The 19,807-nt window shown below is 28.4% G+C and overlaps 4 protein-coding genes across 6 annotated transcripts in view; 1 reads left to right on the top strand and 3 right to left on the bottom strand.

Moving 5' to 3' along the window:
* Positions 1-16,188, top strand: part of LOC145184021 (MFS-type transporter SLC18B1-like) — a 41,207-nt gene extending 25,019 nt beyond the window's left edge. Inside the window, exons 17-18 of the transcript XR_016454509.1 lie at positions 14,668-14,827; positions 15,356-16,188. The gene's annotated coding sequence lies outside the window, so the exon portion shown is untranslated. The remainder of the gene's footprint in view (positions 1-14,667; positions 14,828-15,355) is intronic.
* Positions 4,085-5,722, bottom strand: LOC145201311 (caspase-2-like). Its single transcript, XM_080074680.2, has 2 exons — positions 5,217-5,722; positions 4,085-5,045 (listed from the first exon to the last, which is right to left on the bottom strand). The coding sequence occupies exons 1-2, from the start codon at positions 5,503-5,505 to the stop codon at positions 4,171-4,173; spliced, it is 1,164 nt and encodes a 387-aa protein (XP_079930806.2). The 5' UTR covers positions 5,506-5,722; the 3' UTR covers positions 4,085-4,170.
* On the bottom strand, positions 5,880-10,754 carry LOC145201312 (ubiquitin recognition factor in ER-associated degradation protein 1-like). 2 transcript variants are annotated; one of them, XM_090093638.1, is made up of 12 exons: positions 10,674-10,754; positions 9,365-9,482; positions 9,166-9,198; positions 8,920-9,041; positions 8,276-8,406; positions 8,018-8,090; positions 7,240-7,308; positions 7,071-7,151; positions 6,869-6,919; positions 6,612-6,709; positions 6,422-6,503; positions 5,880-6,117 (listed from the first exon to the last, which is right to left on the bottom strand). In XM_090093638.1, the coding sequence occupies exons 1-12, from the start codon at positions 10,674-10,676 to the stop codon at positions 6,046-6,048; spliced, it is 933 nt and encodes a 310-aa protein (XP_089949764.1). In that variant the 5' UTR covers positions 10,677-10,754; the 3' UTR covers positions 5,880-6,045. The 2 variants fall into 2 exon arrangements, with proteins under 2 accessions (XP_089949764.1, XP_089949765.1); XM_090093639.1 differs by having other exon boundaries at positions 7,074-7,151.
* Positions 14,834-17,158, bottom strand: LOC149886308 (uncharacterized). Of its 2 annotated transcripts, XM_090094068.1 has the most exons (3): positions 16,959-17,158; positions 15,282-16,595; positions 14,834-15,026 (listed from the first exon to the last, which is right to left on the bottom strand). In XM_090094068.1, the coding sequence occupies exons 2-3, from the start codon at positions 16,341-16,343 to the stop codon at positions 14,982-14,984; spliced, it is 1,107 nt and encodes a 368-aa protein (XP_089950194.1). In that variant the 5' UTR covers positions 16,344-16,595; positions 16,959-17,158; the 3' UTR covers positions 14,834-14,981. The 2 variants fall into 2 exon arrangements, with proteins under 2 accessions (XP_089950194.1, XP_089950193.1); XM_090094067.1 differs by lacking the exon at positions 14,834-15,026 and having other exon boundaries at positions 15,087-16,595.
* Positions 17,159-19,807: the final 2,649 nt, after the last annotated feature.

Genomic DNA, 19,807 nt, shown 5'->3' with positions numbered 1-19,807 from the left:
GATATCATTATCGCTTTTAAAAGCTGATCCATGCAACAACAAAAAGGTCTCGGCTAAACAATAACTTAGACGTATTTCTACGTCTGAAGTTTTTCTCTAAGACACCCACGAGAAAATGTTCTTTAGAATATTATAGAATTTGTGCTTTTGAAACATTGCTTTTATCGTGAGCAAGTAGTGAAAAGTGAAAGACAATAGCAGCTCTAAAGGGAGTGGAAGCTGTTGTAAAAGTCAAACAGCCGTATTTTTGTTTTATAGAACTCACTTTTGATTTTGTATGTGTGAAGAATATAGCAACGCATTTTTGATTTTGTATGTGTGAAGAATATAGCAACGCATTTTTGATTTTATATGTATCAATTTAGCAACGCTAGTTTAAAAAGTTAGTGTTTCTAAATTTTTGACGCACATTTGAAAAATACTTGCAAAACTAAATTTTTGTCTATTTCACCTCTTAAAATTACTTAGCTTTAGAAATTGCATCAATAGCTGTGTGATTGATAGCATTTTAAGAATTTCGCAAATAAAAGCAAATTATATGTCGGTATTCATTTGCACTTTGTAAATAGACTCTATTTGGAGACTGCATATAGAGTCTCCCTAATAATATAATTTGAAGAGACTATAATGTCTTCGTTATTTCAAGCAATAAAACAATCCTCACAAGTGCTTTGAATGAAAGTATTTTTTGAATCATGTCTGGCGCGTAAACCACCATAAATAGTATATTTATTTAGAACTCATATATACAATAATAATAATATAATAATAATAATAATAATAATAATAATAATAATAATAATAATAATAATAATAATAATAATAATAATAATAATAATAATAACATTAATAATAGTAATAATAATGATAATAATAATAATGATAATAATAATAATAATAATAATAATAATAATAATAATAATAATAATAATAATAATTTTTTGGGGGTTTGAAAATTTTTATCAAATATATTAAGGATCTCATGTCAAATGTCTTGAGTTTTTGTCGGAATTAACATTGTTTCATATTTAAAACTTTATAAAATTTTTTGTATTATACGATGTTTATTGCATATATTATATGATATTAGAATATATTATACGATATGTTACAATAAATTATACGATATGTTGGAATCAACTATAAGATTTTAGAATAATTTATATGATTTTATAATAAATTATACGATTTTAGAATATATTATGCAATATCAGAGGTTCTGACCTTCTCAAAGGTAACAATATAAAAAAATCATTTAATCAAAATGGTAGCTTATGTTGCTGCTACGCAAACTGATCAATCACTAAGCAACTAATAAGTATTTTATATAACTATATTTTTTATATAATCTTTTTAATAATAATCAAAAAGTTAAATTAACAGGTGACACAGCAACACCAATATGGATAAATTGATTTCTCGTTTGATAGTCAACCCTTTTAAAATTGATGAAATGCCTTAACAAACTCTTTGTATTTGAAGCGTAATATGAAGTAAATGACTTGGTTTTTAGTTAAAAACATAAGCTCAACGTAGTTTTAAAAATTTACATATCGATAAATTCCTTTACCATTAGACTCTTAGTTCGGCACTCTCTTTATAGTTACTGTAGTCTACTTTTGAAGACAAAAAGGTCACACACGCGAATGAATTTAAAATTGTTGACAACAGTGGGAATTCATTTGCATTTTTACAGCTTTTCCTTTAAGTTCTGAAGTGATGTGATATGTGTGGTTAACATTTTTCTGCCCATACACGAGCAAGTATTTTCAATATGATTGGTATCAGGTGGAATGGCTGTTACATTGTTTTCAATAAACAAATGAAAAATCGATTTTGCAGTATGAGCAGTTGCTTCGTCTCGGTTTAATTTTCAGGTTTGGCTATCGAAAAGGGTCACTGATCGTAAAAGTGCGTTTTTCATTGTTTTTTTTTGTCGATGGATTAATTGATTCAATCATAGTGTAAATGTTGCTGCATCTGGTACCTTGAAGTGAAATATATCCCCAGATTCTAGCAGATCCTCCACCTTCCTGGATACTTGGTACACAAAATATTGTAAGATACTTCTCATCTTTCAGCCGTTCATTTCTTTCATTTTTCCCTTTGCATATGCACAACACCAAGTACTTTCTCGTTGAACCATTCAGCAAAACGAGCATTAATCAGCCTAGGATTAGCTCTTAGCTAATTGTAAATGCAGTTGACATCTCAATAGTTCAACTTCTCTGGCCTGTCGGACCTTGATGAATTACTCAGTGTTTGTTGACTCATATTTAACATTTTTTGTTCTCATGCATTTATCATGATAAATCGACTTTTTTTTTTTTTTTGCTATCACCTTGTTAAACATGTTATTCTTTTTTAGTAAACCATCAATTTACCACTTCGTTTTATCTGATGTAATTTTTTTTCTACCCATTTTTACAGTTTAATTCACTACTTTATTATCATTGAGTATTTAAATGCCACAACTTGGTTTACCAACTCAACTTGTGGCATTTAAATACTCAACAATAACAGAGCAACAAAATTTTCAATACTTTACGTTTATCATGATTTTTTCACTATTTTTTTTAATAATCTTGTTGTGCTGATTCCAAAAATACTTCTTGTTTCGATTTTAGGTTTCTGCATTTTGAGTAACCTTTTTATATGTAAATCTTTTTTATTTATCTAAAGTTTTTCACTTTCCTGTGTCAGATTGTTTTTTAGAACTTTTTAATTTATAAATTTATTGGACCGCAAGTTAAGGTGATTTTGAAATTAGAAAATCTTAAAAGAAAAATAAGCGAAGTTGAAAGGGATGCATAATCCGCAACTGCGAGGGATAATACAAGGCTTTTTAGGCAATCATATGGATCTGGACTAAAAAAGTACTGTGGCAATATAATTACAAGCTACAAGAACATGGGTTGCGGTATGTCTTTGAAACTGCATTTTTTAAAAAATACCAAGGTCAGTACCATAATGCTATGATAGGAGACTATATATGGTCCCTAGTTAGAAAAGATAACAGCGATCATAACAAAAAATCGCGATCTTCAAAGCACTTTAAATGCTTCAAATACTTTTTTATTTTTCTATTTTTAATGTATATTTGCATAAATTTGAGTCAAATAAATATAAGATTAGATAAATTTTCTCTCAACCTCGGAAAAACGTTGAACCAAACATCCAACTCTATAGCTAGCATACAATGAAAAAAAAAAAAACTTAGATTATTTCAAAAAATATCGATGCTGAAAACATGAGAGCCTCTTAACTAAATTGCTGCTATTAGTTAAGACGCTTTGTTATAATCGGACATTAAAATATGCGTTTACAAAGAAATGCATCATTTATTTGTAAACACTTATTTAAACTGACATTGGTTCATTGGATCTGCCATATCAACCCACCAAAGGGTTTTCTCGGATTTTTCGCGTCTGCAAGATCTCAAAAATTTTGTAGGAGAATTTTGTGTTCATGAGAAAATAATTTTAGGAGAATTTAACGGGAAGATTTTTATGAGAAAAGTTTCTTCGAGTGAAAAATTTTTTAAGAGAAAAAGTAAACTTTGGAAAAGATTTTAGGAAGAAGACCAAAAAAAGAGTTTTTATGAGGAAGATTTTTAAAATAAGATTTTTGGAAAAGAAAATGAGAGAACTTCATGTAATGAAAAACTCTAATATTGAAAGATAATTTTGCCACGAGTTCAAAAGTGGTAAGGGAAATTATTTGAGTGATTTTGATTACATAATATAATCATTATTAATATATTATAATTTATATTCATAAATTTTGAAAAAGCTATACACCATTCTGTAGTTTATTAGACAAGTTTTGGTCATCAGCCTAAAAAAATGATCATTTTAAAATTTACTTGAAAAAAACTGTTAAATGTTTTGTGAATACATACGTACGTCTAAATAAAATGGGGCAACTGTATAAAGAAGGCAAATGTAGAGGAAATAATTCATGAACTGGTATAAATAACTTTATGCTTTTTTATAAGTTACGTTAAGTGGACAAACCTTGGTTAAAATCATAAAGATATTCCATATGAAATGTGAAGGACCAATTAACATAAATCATTAACACATTAATGTAAAAAAATTTCTAAAGTCAAATTAGATACAGATCAATAGATGTTCGACTAAAAATACAAAGATCCAAGTGTTAAACATGTTAAATCGGAAATAAATATAATTGTTTCGTCAGGGTGATCACAGGAGCAGGAATTTGAAACTCTCCGTTTTCAGAAAGTTTTTCTTTGACAAGTTGATTCACTTTAATCATCATACTGGCAACATCTTCGGTCGCTGCGTAATTGCTAAAGACGTTTACAACACTATCAATAAAATAGGAGCCGTTTTGTGTATGTCTCCACGAGACCTCTCCCGGAAAAGTCGAATAGCCTAACAAAATGTCACTCTCTATGGGCTTCTCGTGTTCGTTTATGAATGATGTTAGAGCTTCGCACGGTGACTTTTTCGGCGCTTCTTGATTTCGATCTGAGGATATATCTGATCGCGTTGAAACAACTTCAGTGATTTGCTTGGTTGGTCCTCTAGAATCATTATTATCTAACTTTTCAACAGTCCGACATGCTTGTATAAAATATATTTTTGGTATCTTTTTCAGCTCCTCTGTTCCTTTACTAATAATTTCAAGTAATTCAGATATCGCCACGAGTTCACCATCTGTACCATATATTTTGCCTACCGAACCATGGCTTAATAAGCACACTATTAAACAACACCCGTGGTCACGTTTTTTTGCCAACTCACTAAACTTTTCACTAATACTTGCTGCGTCAGCGTTATTAACTACCCATATTCTAAACCCAAGTTTTTCAAATAACAATTTCAAATTTTTCGTATCTGTATCAGAACCAGTTCTGGTAGACATGAATGCAAAGTCAACATTATTTAGTATAAAGCACCATCCCCGACAGGGGGATGTCATAGGATAAGAATCCAACATAGTTGGCATAAGTTTGGACGAACTTCGTGGACGTACTGTAAGTTCTTCACCGTCAACAATATCAAGACCAGCCTGACCTTTAAAAAATGACAATAATAAAAGTAATTAAATAAAAAAAGAAGTTAAAAAAATTTAAAAATTGTTCAAGAATTAGTGTAATGTATTAAAAATGGTTTATTCCGCAAAGCAATAAACGGAACCATCAAATTCGATCATCGTGTTTAGGAATAAGAAAAAGAGTGAAATACCACGTCTTAAATTAGTGTGTTTGGTTATTAATAAAGCCAAATGTTTGTAAGATGGGAATAAATCTAAGATATCATGAAATTTTCCCAAGGCTTTCGGGCCTTTCCTCGGAAGTAAGTCCATTAAAAATTCAACTCTATCTCGTCGAGTCTTCTTGCTCTCTATTATATCTTTATCATTTTCCGTTATGACCTGCTCTTGGTACAAAAAGCCTGTTATATCATTCGCTTCCAGATCTTTAGTAAATTCTAAACGATATTTCAGCAAAAATGTTTTATGATTTTTATCCATTGTGGCAGTGCAGCAATTTATCCAAAGGTTTGCTGGCTCAAAAGTTTGTACAGCATTTTAAAAGTAACCAATATAAGTAATCTAAACGGAAAGTTTTTGTAAACACTCTTCAAAAATGATAAATTAAAATTCAATGTTAAAACTAACTTCATAATACACGAAACATCGCTTCTAAAAACCGACCAATTAACATAGAAAAAGCTAGCAATATCCAATGAGTATTACTATTAGCACACAAGGTAACTATGAAACATCAATAAACATTTTTAAAATATTCATAAATATTTAAAACTGAAGAGTAAAAAACAACATTTCAAAAATAAAATTGCTGCTATAAAATGAAGAAATTTTCATAAGAAATAAGAAAAGTCAAATTGAAGCAGGCAATAAATTTGTAATTAACGAGAAATCATTAATACACTAGAAGTGAGCAAAAATTCAAAATAAAGAACAGTGAAAACACTAGAATAACTATTAATATACAAATAGATATAGTATATAAATAAGTCTAATCTGTAATTATCATTTAAGATCATCGGATCAGTGGAACTTTTTCTTCCGCAGAGATACACCTTCGCCTTCAAATGCTCGAAAAACCGGACCAGAATTTATCTAAGTGCAACAAACAACATTGAAAGAAGTAAATGACAATCTGTATTTTATCAAGAAAACTATTTCTAAAAATAAGCTTCTTTAATTTGGAAAAAATTTATTGTAATTTCTCTGACAATCAGGAATTTGATTTTTAATAATAATAATAATATAAATAATGATAATATAGATAATAACATTAACAAGAATAATATACATAATTATACAAATATAAACAATATTAATGTAAATAATAATATTATAAGCAACAACATAAATAGTAATAATAAAATATTATTTTTTAAATAAATGTCAACAAATCTACTTCTGGTTGCTCTGTAGAAGAATGAATCAACTTTCTTTTAAACAGTAATGTTCCAATTTTATATTTCAGATCTGGAATACCCCTAAAATACAATCATTCAGTTTAATTTCATTCACATGTCCTGCAATAAAAAATACTTTAATGAAACCATAAACAACTGATATTAAAGCAGGTAACTTCTTTATAAAACCTTTTGATGATGGTTGGCTTGACAGGGGAGTCACTATCTACAGTGTCTTTTGATTTTTTCTTTTTACCATGTAAAGGAACTCCTGTTCCAGGAAAAAGCTAAAAATAATTTAACAATTGTAAAAAAAATCGTGAAAAATCTTAAACTTTTATCAATTTAAAAATTTTAAAAAGTTGCATGGGTTTTATTCAAATCTTTAAAATTTATGCACTTTACATTATTTCAATAATCAATTTCAAGAAAAAATGGTAACAAACCTTTTCTTTTCCTCTGTCTATGTATTCTTCTGGAATACCATCAAAAGAAATCTGTTCAAAAACATTTAAAATCATTTTAAAAACTTTGATAAATATAAAAAATATGAGGAATAAATAAACGGGAGAAAATTTTCATAACTTTACGTTCTTTTTGCAAGCAAAACATTCCAAATACTGAAATATGATAAAAAAAACAACTAACTTCTTCTTCTTCTTCTTCTGACTTTTTTTTTTCTGGTTCTCTTTTCGGAGCAATGTAACCAACTGGAGGTGCAAATTCAACCTTAACATTAGAAGAACAATATGTTTTGAAATAAAATCCACTTTAAAAAAAAAAAAAATACTTTTACAAAGTAATTGAGAATTATAACCTGCATGTCACACTCAATAATAGAAACTGCATCTTGTGGTTTAGTTTCAAGAACCATTAACTCATAAACCTATGATACACAAATATATTTTTAGAAAGTTAAGAAATAAACTATTAACACATAATATTTCTGAATTTTACTCTACTTGAATATTTAACCGAACTGAACATCTCTAAATATGATAATCTCATCCAGTTATCCTTGTTTCAATTTTATTGTATTTATTACCAATATTAATGGCATCTTGTTTATAATTGTTACTAGAAAAAGAAATTATGCAATGAAAAAATTAGATTTTTGTACTTCAACAAATTTTGATTAACCAGGTGTTTCAAGTGGGAATTTATCTTCTTTTTTTTTTACTTTTAAAAAAATATACAAAAGTAGCAAAATGTAAATATAACACAAATTAAAAAAAACTAAACATACAGTAAATATATCAAGATGCTACATACAACACTGGACAAGATAACACTGGACAAAGTGATACATAATGCTTACGTTTGATGAATTTTTTTAAACATCAACTTCAATATTTAAGAAGCTTATAAGGTATATTGTATACATAACACCTATAACATAATGACTTTAGGAAATAAAAACCTGCAGTATTTAAAATCTTATAACATACCCCCAGTAGAACCATCATTATTTTAAATGTTATGTATCAAAATGGACAAAATGGTTGAAATAATGACTTTTAATACTTATCTAAGTAATAATATATACAGCTGTAATGATTAATTTTAAAAGATCATGTTAAAGAGATTGAAGCTACCTTGTCGTTATATTTTATTGCAATCAAATCTCCTTTAGTCAAACATGCAAATGAACGCAATACTTTTTCTAACCTATACAAATAATACAAAGAGAAATTTAATTTTCAACAATAATATTAGAAAATGATAAAATAAGAAAAGATTCAATCAGAAACAAAAAACTGTAAATAAAAAAAGAACAGAAAAAAACAAACAAGCAAACAAAACCAAAACAGCAGTTTACAGTCAGTATAGAAAGAAAAGAAAAAAAACAATACACAGCTTTAGGGTCAGTTATATCAAGGAAATCCACAGTTTGAGGTTGAAATTTTGCAAAGGTTGCAACTGGCAATGTAGCACTCTGAATGTTTACCATATCACCTTCATTTAAATAAAGGCTTTGCATCATCTAACAAAACAAAGAGCAAAACTTTTCAAAAAATTTCAAGGTACATTTTCTAAAATCCAGCATTAATTTAACTATATTAGGAGTTTTTTTATTTTTGTTTTTACTTTAAGATGCATTATGTTCAAAATATATATGAGAAAGTAGAGGCAATCAGTACATGTGCTTATATGCATTATCAAGATTTGTTGTGAGTCATCAAATTGATAATCTATAAGTCTTTAATTGTTTGAGCCCAAATAACAGAATGTTAACAGTTATTAAAACTTAATAAATATTAAAAATCATTGAAAATACTTTAAAATGTATAAGTAGTTATCATAAAACATACTTCTTATGGCATCTGTTTAACTCCTACTATAAAACTCCAAGAAAAAAATAATCATTTAGCTATACTAATTTAAACCAGCTATACTAATTTAAACCACCTATCTCTATATTTATTAAGTAGCATGTGATGTTTGTTTTTATTAACAAGTCGTTCAGAAAAAACGTTCAGAAAAAAAGTTTACATACCCAATGAGGAATATACGCCTTTCCTTCATCTGCCACAAACTCGAGGACACCGCAATGTGTGTATTTCTTTAATTGATGATTAGTAAGTTTAAACAACATAGGGTATACAATGTTTAGACGAGCTATGTATGAGCCCAAAAAGTGGATTTTAAAACAATTTTAACTTTTATATTTTTCATAAGAACTTACACCATAGCTCCTGTATAAAATAAACAGCAGAGCTTACAAAGTGAGAAATATACTTACTTAAAATATCTAATGCAGTCGGTGGTAAAATAACTAAAACCAATAAGAAAACATTTTTTAATAAAAAAAAAAAAAATTAATATATAGTCATTAAAAGTATATTGTTTATAACCTTATAAAAATATATATAAATTTTTAATTATTGGCAAATTTCTTAAAATACTTTCAATCATCAAATATTTAATAATCTAGGATTTACTTTTTGCTCCTCTTTCAACATCTTCTCTCTCGTTACCACTTAGCATAGCAACAGAATAACATCTATAGTGGGTATTGAATGAATGGGGCAAGTTGCTAGCAAACATACCAAAATTAAACTAAATGAAAAGTATACATACATACATACATACATACATACATACATACATACATACATACATACATACATACATACACATAAGATAAAGTATACATGTGTATATATGTATGTTTGTAAGTATACATGTGTGTATTATGTATGTATGTATGTATGTATGTATGTATGTATGTATGTATGTATGTATGTATGTATGTATGTATGTATGTATGTATGTATGTATGTATGTATGTATGCATTATGCATTTATGTGCATCTTTACACCATTTATATGGTCAGTGATAAATGAGAAAGTCATTAAAAGAGCCATTTGGTGTATCATTTGATTTTCTCCTAACAAACTTACTATAGTGTCTACTAATTGAACCAGTAAGAAGGCATTGTATTCCTTTAAATAAATTTCAACTGAAAATTCCATTTCAGTAGCATTAAACATCAACTTTTTTTATTTGATCCATAAACTTCTCTTTTGCTTACTTCTTATTCCTGTGTATTTAGCCAAAACATACCAGAATACCTTTTTAGAAATAATCTTTTGTTGCAGATTCTGTTGTTATGTTGAAGCTAATAACTTTAGTTTCATGTTACACTTTCAGTTTGAAGCATGAAATATGAAGTGAACAAAATATGGTTTGGTAAATAAGAAAGTTAGCCTTTAAAATTTTGTTTATCTGAAGTTATTCATGACACATTAAGAGTATTATCAATGAAAGTGAATGCACAATAATTATCTTCATGTTCATTCTCTTTTAAGGCACTTTAAGAATGGGTAATTTTCTATTTATTTTTAACTCTAAACAGCTGAAAAGATTCTTAGAAATTGGAACCATTGTCAGTGGTGCAGATTATTGATTTTTGAACAATTTTGCAATGTTGCAACAAGTTAATGATTTTTATCAGAGATCTTTATTGACTTAAAAAACTGTAGGCCACAAGTTGCTAATTATTCTTTGAAAATAAATGGCTTTTTTTGCATATTATCAAAATCTTCTTTAACTTTTGTCAAGCTTTTCTCCAAATTTTCTTTTGGTTAGAACCAGGGTTGTTATAAGAAAAAATTTTTTTTGTAACAAAATAAAAAACAAGAAATGGTTATAACAGTTAAAAAGTTATTAAGAATTGAATAAAAAGTTTAAAACTTAATGATTATATATATATGGATATAATACAAATTCAAATAAATAATACTTACCATTTTTGTGTAAAGTAATAGGAACTTTAGTGGATACAGAACAGCTTTAAATTATTTTCTATCAATAATACTAGTAGTTAATAAAAATAATACATATTATTACGTAAAATGTATACTTTTTAATGTACATTAAATATACTTTTAAACTTTTATGTAAAATTAAAGGCTAATATGCAAGTGTCTATGGTAATATTGCAAAATACTACTTATAAGGTACTTATAAATCTTATTACAAATTTGATTAAAAAAAAAAAACATCGACTGGAAAATACACTGTAAGTAAATTTGTGGAACAAAAGGATATTCAAAATTTTCTGGGTAAAAGCTATTTGTTAGGATTTTTTGAACCGTTTATTAGAGAATGATTGTATACATTGTTAGCGGACGGAGAGAAACAACAAAAAAAAAAAAGAAATACAGTCAAAACTGGAAACCCGAAAAAAATATCGTCAATTCCGGAACAAATCTCGGCATCTCTGAAACATCAAATTCTGTTTTATTCAAGTATTTCTTTTCAAAATATTCTCAAATAAGTTAAGAATTTGTTAAAATATAAGAGAACATAAAATAAATCTTTTATAAACCTCTGGCATTCTACAAGCAGAAATAGATGTAACTTTGAAATCAAGTATTCAGTTTGTAAATTTGGAATCCTAACATAAAATTAACCTACGCATTAAAGAAACAGTAAAAAAAACCAAGTAATTTTTTTGGAAAAAAATTATTTTAAAATTTTCATTAAGCATTTTTTAAATGTTGTCTTACTTTTTCCGAACTAGCTAACTTTATCAGCTTCTTACAAAGAGAAAACTCGTCAATTTATTCTTAAAAATGTTAACTTCAAAAATTAAAGTTGTACAAGCTGTTTTAGAGTTATTAAATGGTGTTTCCAAATTGGCAAGTTAGAAGTGAAACAAGCTATGTGCTCAATATTTTACAACTTTAAGTTAGTTTCAATCCCATAGTAACTAAAATTCATGTATCGACATGACGTTGAGTCCACAAATCTTTACAGAAACTCAAAAACTTTTGATGTAGTCAGGAAAAAAACACATTGAGTTTAGAATAAGAAAATCAATAGACTAAAAAATGTAACTCATTTGCAATTGCATGATTTCTCTCTTCAAGGTTTAAATCCTGATTTTGAAATAAACGTTTTGAAGCTCAAAAAATGTTACGTCAGCATACAAATTAAAATTAAAAATAATACCGGAAAATGCTACTGCATTTTGTGAGATACACGAAAAAAGGTTATTTGGGTAAATTTTTAATACAGTAACTTGAATAAACAAAAGTAAAAAAATCTTAACAGTCAACGAAACCATCAAACTAAAATATTTTTAAAATTTTTCTTAATTATTCTTCTTGCAAAGCATTTGTGCAATTGAAATTATTGATTATAAAGAGAAAGTTTGTTTTAATTTTTTATTTGTGTTTCCAATAATTCAGTAGGTGTACAGATGGCACTGGTAAACTGCAGAAGCAATTGGCTATTAAGGAATTTTTTGTTTTTAGTTAAATTTTATAACTGCTGATGATATAATTGATATGATTTTCAGTCTAAAGTTACAATCATTATTTACTTTAAAGAGTAACACCTGAGATGTTAGACAAGCTTAGTAATATACATCAGAAGTGGTCACAGCCTTCAAAGCTAGAAGTTTTAAAAAGATACACAACTCGTTTTTTTAAGATCAATTTATAAAATTTGTTCTTTTGAAAAACCCTTTGTGAAGGTTTTTCAAAAGAGCAGTTGAATGCACAGGCACTAAGCAGTTATGAGAGAAAAGATGTCCTCTTTTACCCTGTGTCACCAAACTTACACAGGAATAAAAAATAGCTTCTTGAGATGAAGTACTTAAATGCATGTCTAAACAGAATTACCATAAGAACCCCTACTTTTTGTAACTGCATATGACTACAACTACAAAATTCCTGCTACCATAATGAAAAGACCGTTAACAAATGGCTTTTATTGCTTTAAAACGTGGATTTTTGGCTTCATTTTTTTATTTTAGATAGTAGAGATTTAGTCTAGTAGTTAAAATGCAATCTTTATGATTGAAACCTTTTTTAAAATATGATGTAAAGTAAATTTTTAAATAAAAATGTTTTACAACTAAAAAATCTGAAGATCTTGACAAAGAATTATTTAACAAAATTGGTGTTCATTTTGTTTACAGTCATGAATACTTTTTTTGTACAACTCTTTAAACGCTTTAAATTGGAATTTTCATTGCCTTAAAAGTCATAAATCTACTTAAAAGTAATTACATTATGTAAAAATTTAACGTTAATAATTCTTAATAACATAAGTTTGCCAAAATTTGACAATTTAGTGCAAAAAAATTATTTTTTTTATACAATTTCTAATACTGTTACATGATATTCACTGTTACAAAAATATGATATTCACTGGTGTTGTTGTCAGTCGATACCCTCATCCAACCCAGTTTAGTCCCGGATGCTATTTGTATTACTCTTATGGTCCTAGTTACTATTTTATAATCTTCAATACTTGAACTCAATAAAGAACTTAGTTTTTCAAGTTGCAATCAATTTAACTGCACTGAAACAAACTTAGATTGGATTAAATTTTTTTTTCAAAAATTAACTTCGTTTAAAGTTTCTCTACTTTTAAAATGTTAAATTGTTATTGGTTAAATTCTTTTGACTAAAACATCTGGCCTCAATTAAGGTTAATAGCCAATAGATGTCTAAGTATAGTTGATGATTCACCTTTAGGTGCAATCGGTAGAGATGTTCAATCCATGCAAATGTTTGACGGTTGGTGTTTGGCTAAGCAACAGTCAATTAAGTCTGTAAACACAAATATAAGTTCCATAACAGACTATCTAGTCAAAATGTTTGAGTACAACAGAAATAGCTGAAGTTTTAAAAACTCAACGAACCATTAGTAATGACTAAAGATATGAAACATTTATATTTTTGATTTAAACATTTTTAGTTAATTTTAGTTATATTTGCTAGTTGTGACTCTTTAGCCAAATTAATACACTCTCTTGTCTAAAGAATATGTGTATGCCTGGGATTTTTGATCCAAGTCCTTGTTTTGTAGATTGTTTAACCTTTTCCCAACAATCTTAACTTTAGAAGTTGTGTGAAAAAAAAAACTTTCTTTGCATAAATCCCTACGATAAATGTATATAAGTAAAAAACTAGAAAAAAACTCATGCGTTTTTGTTACAGTACGTATAAGTAACGAATCATCTATCTCTGAAACAAAAAATAAAATTGAAATTGTACTTTGCGAGCCTGCTGAGCACTTATCCCAGCAAGCACAACCATACGGGACCCAAACGGGAACTATCTGGGATGTCAAACGGGAACCGCTCGGGATTTGGCCGAGGAATTTACATGAGAACCATATGGGCCAATTAAAAAAAACGAAAAATCTTTCGGTTGCTTTCTTCTTTTCCCCGTATTGATCTTAGATTTCTCCCGGATGTGTTTTAAATAGATTTAATTTATAGACTTTTTTGTAAAGTTTGGTTATTTATAATTTACATTTTTTAGATTTTGTTAACAAACTCTTAAAAAATGTAAATTATAATTAATTATTAGGGGAGAGTTGCCTTAATTGGAACACTTTAGGAAAAAATATTTATTAACCAAAGATGGCTTAACTATGAAAACATTTATGAATTAAATAATATAGATATACAACCCTACTATGCTTTTATTAATGATTCGACTCTATTGATCGCACCCTTATTGGATATAAACTTTGATTTTTCAAGGCACCATTTTGTTCCAATAAAGGCAACTGGTCTCCTTGAATGGAACACATATATTCTTTAATTAGAACAGTTCTAATATTTGAATAAATTACAGCTATAAAACTTATGGCTCAAAGGAAAAATTAATTGATTAGCTTTTTAATAAAAGATATTTAAAAGATATAATAACAAATAAAAATTACAACAAATATTTAATCCTTTTTTCGCAATTCATAAGTCTTTTTTTCTTGCAGCTTCTGCACTTGGGATGGTAGTGGTGATATGTGGTGTGCTGTGGTGGCGATGGTGATTTTATTTGATGTGCTCAATTTCATTTGGTCCATGGTGATTGAGTCAAGTGCTACTTTGCTTTCCTGTGGTTTTTGCAATAGTTTGGCAGTTATTGGATTTAGTGTGAGCTTTTTTTTTGTAGATTTTTTAATTTGTTTGGAAGCTATTTGATTTAGTGTGTGTTTTTGATTTCTTGGTGTAATTTCTAGAGCACGTCTATATGGGGAGCTTGTAAGATCAGCCGCCTGAGTTGTTCGTGATCTTCTTTTTTTGTTTTTTACTTCAAGTCAAACCACTGGCAAAAGAGACAAAGTTGAAACCACTGATCTCTATAATAACTGGATAGCGCAACTCCGAGCAAAACTTCTTATTTTTTGACGCCAAAATCGCCATATTGGAAAGCCCCAAAAATTTTAATCCCGTAAGCTTTAAGTTCTGTTTTTCGGCTTATCGCTTTATCGCTTTATCACACATATCAGATTTCATTGTTCTGGGGCTTTCCAATATGGCGATTTTGGCGTGAATTTTGATATTTGAGATGCGCTATCCAGTTATTATAGAGATCAGTGGTTGAAACTGAAACATGACATTTTAATTTTTTTTCACTTGATTTATCTGTAGATAGTTTTGTCATCCCATCTATACTTTCAGGTGACTGAAGATTGTTTGAAGGACCAACATCAGTAAATGAAGAGGCTGTAAAATCAGAATCAGTGAATACATTTATGTCCAAAGGCCACAACCCACTAGCCTGAAATCCTTTCATAGCAATTCTCAATGATGCTGCCTGACTATATGCGTCACCAAATAATTCTGCAACTTGCCAAGTTGTTACTGGTTGTGATATATGTGACCGCATCCATTTTCGCATAGCTTCATCATAGTATGTACCAAGTGGTCCAAAGAACGCAACGTCTAATGGTTGCAGTCTGTGTGTAGTATGGGGAGGTAGTGATACCATACGCACTCCAGCATTTCGTGCTAGATATATCGCTGCCAAATTTTTTGAATGTGTAACATGACCATCAAGTATCAACAAAACTTTTGATTGTTTTGAAGGTTTAACAACTTTAATAAAATGATTGCGCCAATCTAAAAAACCTTCATTTGACATCCATCCTTTCTCTTGAGTACTAAATACAGTTCCTGGAGGTGCACGATTTGTTATTTCTGGCTTCATTCTTTTGCGTTTATATATTAACATTGGTGGAACATAAAATCCTGCTGCAGATACACAAACTACAGCTGTTACTGAATTTCCTCGTTCACTACTAGTCATAATTCCAACTCGTTTTTTGCCCCTTGCACTAATAATTTTTATCTGACCATCTTGTACTGTTGATAAACTAGTTTCATCCATATTATAAAGTCTGTCTGGAGTTAACTTTTCTTCCATGTATAACTTTGAAAGTAAATTAAAGAAAGATTGCACTCGCTCTTTATTAAAACCTTGTGCACGTGCAATTGATGCTGATTCAGGCCCACGAAGCGACAGTTGTGGGTGCCTTTGCATAAATGCATAATACCACTTTTTTCCTGCCATTTGTGTTGGTTTGTTAAAATTATGTGTGATGTTGTTAGCTTCCGCAATATCAAATGCTAGACGACGAAGATCATCAATCCTTAATCCAAAGTACATCGATTCTAATAATAAACAGTGATCAGCTAGTTCTGTTTCAATTTCATTAGGTAAGGTGGTAAGTTGACCATGAAATTTCACATTTGCAACAGCAACTTTGTTTTTTTCATTTATATGCCTTGACAAAGTTGCTTTTGGAATACAAAATTCATAAGCGCCTTCATTTAAGCTGATTTCTCCTTGTTTTATTGCTTCAACAGCCTTTTTCAAGTTTTCTACTTTCCATTTTCCATATTTTCGTGGTGTTTACACCTAAAATAAAAGCAAATTACTATGAAGATACATAAGGAGAGTTTTATAATCTTATTACAGGCTTATTTTTTCATATATTTATTTGTTATTCATATATGATTAAGTTAATTATATACTCATTATATAATCATTATTTTTCATCATTTTTGTTAAGTTAATCATTAACTATATAAATCAAAATCTATATAAACTATATAAAGTTTGCAACTTTATATATTAACTTCTATATACAGTAAAAAACTTATGCTGGGTATATACTTTATGTTGTCTTACAAGTTTATCCGTTAAATAGAAATGTATAACTTTTGTAAAACTTTTACATTTTATTTTTTACTAAAAGATAAAAGAAAAATCATTTCATACTTTAAAGCAAGACTAAATACCAATTCCAAAAAAGCAACAAATGTCTAACAATAATACTATGTCTATAAAAGAAATTCGCTTTAAAAAATATCATACAGTCGGACTAATGAAATTTTCTGATAATTCGGACGTCAAGTAGCGTGTTATGAGATGACATCGTTTCAATTACGGCAACTTTTGAAGTTCCATTCTGGGCAACATAGGACTATGGTGTTGTAGCAAAATATTTACATACAAGTAACAACTTACGATATAAGCTCTTAATATCACATAGACTTGAAAGTTTCAAGTCTATGTGATATTAAGAGCTTATATCGTAAGTTTCAAGTTGAAACCCTTAAAATTTAAATTTTAAAAAAAATTATCATCAAACTCAATATCGTTAAGCTTCTGTAATCGTTTAAATACAACGATAAAATTAGATCGCAAAAATTTTTTTCTTTAAAAAAAAGTAATTTCATTCACATACGTGCAGTTTTTAAGTTTAAATACTAGAAGTTTCAAAAAATAAAGAAAATTATTTTCTTTACAAGAAAAAATATTCATGAAAGTAGAATAAGTTCCAGTTTCTAAATAAAGCTAAGTGTTCCAATTAAGGAGCTGTTCCAATTTCGGCAACTCTCCCCTATATATAGACATTAAAATTTTAATGTTTATTATTTATATCTTAATGTATATTATTTTTTTAAGTTAAATGACCATTTAAATTGTTCACTTCTGTATTGTGCCGTTGAAGCAATAAGTTGCATGTGGTGGATCATTTAGCGTTTCTTTCTTCGGACAGATTATGTGGACCTTAAACACGTGCTCTGCATACTATACCAATCTGCTGTAAATGTTCTTGAATGGTTGACCAAGGTTTGTAAGAGTGTTTGACAGTTCCTCAATTTTTTGACACGGATTTGCTTCCACTTCCGTCCTTATCATATTATTGTCTAAAGTTGTTGGTCTTCCTGATCGATACAAGTTAAAAAAAGCAAAATTACCTGATCTGAGCTTAGAAAACCATCTTTGGCATTTACAAACGTCTAATGCACTAAGGTAAACATTAAAAATCTTTTTTGGTAGCAATCGTTGTGTTGCTAGCCTTTTGAATATAAAAAAGCATACAATGCTGGATATGCATCTCTTCTGGTATTTGGCTGGTATTTTGAACTAAAATTGCAAAAAAAAAATATTTAAGATTATTTAATCAATATTTACAAAAAAAGAAGTTACTTTAACCATAAAATGTCGTTGACTCGACTTTGAAGTACACGATGAGCTGATAAATGGTAAATATTGACCAGAAACAAAGTTACTTTCTGGTCCACCTAATATCTTTAAGGGTTAAAACAAAATAATACAATTCATGTGAGTTTTCGCAAATTTTTCCCGGAATCTTGTAACTTTACTGGTCTAAAAATAAATATTTTTTAAAATTCTATTTATCTCAAATGACTGATTAAGAAGTTTGTGTTTTATTTGCTTTTACTCTTTATTACTCGTTGATAACAGAAAATCAAAACGCAGATTTTTAATCAAAACCATGCAGTAGAAAACGACAAATGATAAAAATGATAATGTTGACAATTAAATCATGAAGGTGATGCTGAAACTCTTGAAGCCAGTCTCATAAGAGAACTCAGAATGCTTTACAAACTGGTACATTTTAGCTACATAAACACTAAAGAAAGAGAGGCAAGTATCAATTAGAGGGATAATGGAGAAACTTATTTTGTCAAAGAAATATAAGTTTTATTGTTTAACAAGTGTGTTTTTTTTTTTTTTTTTTCTAGCTAAGATAACTTCTAAATCCCTATCTAATTCAACAGGTCCAAACAAAAATGCAAGACAAATCGTTTTTTTGCAAATAAACGACGCACCACTGTATCATAGCGTCTAACATTTTTTTTTTAATATTGCTTCAACTTGGGTGTAAGGAAGAAAATTGAACTAAACTATTGTTAGGGTTCTAAAAACCATAAAATTAGTACCAAGTATTCATTATTGTTCCATTCAACATTCTACTTTTAAATTGAATTTAGAAGTAACAAAACGGTAGTGTGGAGAAAATGACTAATATTAGTGTGTTGGTAGGCTTTTTAAATTTCTTTAACTTTGAATTAGAATACTTTGTGTTGGTCAAAAAACAAAACGATTCTTCATTTTAAACAATGACCTTTCATAACATGCAATAATAATAGTTTTTTTAAAAAATGGTATAGGGGATTGCGAAAGCACACAAGCGCCGAAGTTTTGAATCCATAATAATTTTAGATCAAAGCAAAGTATAACTGGTCTAAAAAACTTAAAAATTTGGTTTTTTTCAAAAAAATCTTTTTTTGCCATGCTTAAATAGTAAGTAGAATGGATAATTTTTGTTAACTTTTATGCAAACTATCGTTTAATTTATGCAAACTACAGTTTAATTTATGCAAACTTCAGTTTAATTTATGCAAACTACAGTTTAATGTTGTATTTTTTTCTGTCTAATTTTATAAAACTATTATTAAAAAATTATTAGATAAAAAGCTATTATAAAATCTTCAAACAAAACTGCTCACTAAATCTTCTTAACTTTTTTAATACTTTTAAGCACATTTTTTAATATATTTTTTACCTTTGTGTCGACTTTTTCTTAATTAATCGCATTTTGAGAAAATTATTTCAAATAAGCCAAATTTCCAATCTTATTTTTATCTTTGCATTTGGCGTTGTACCCCAAAAATCTTCTCTATTTTATTTTATTTTTTTCGTTTTTAATAGAATAAAACAGAAGAATTCGACTACTAATCGGACGGATCGTGGTTTCGATTTTTAATCCGTTTTTCATATGGTATTAGAGAACTACTGCCTGCCAAATTTGA

The sequence above is a fragment of the Hydra viridissima genome, unplaced genomic scaffold (assembly GCF_058129835.1).
Source record: "Hydra viridissima isolate aposymbiotic clone 2 unplaced genomic scaffold, HvirCarnegie_v1 scaffold_7, whole genome shotgun sequence".
NCBI lineage: Eukaryota > Metazoa > Cnidaria > Hydrozoa > Anthoathecata > Hydridae > Hydra > Hydra viridissima.
Note: the sequence above shows the minus strand (reverse complement) of the source record. Positions and strands in the feature narration are given on the sequence as shown.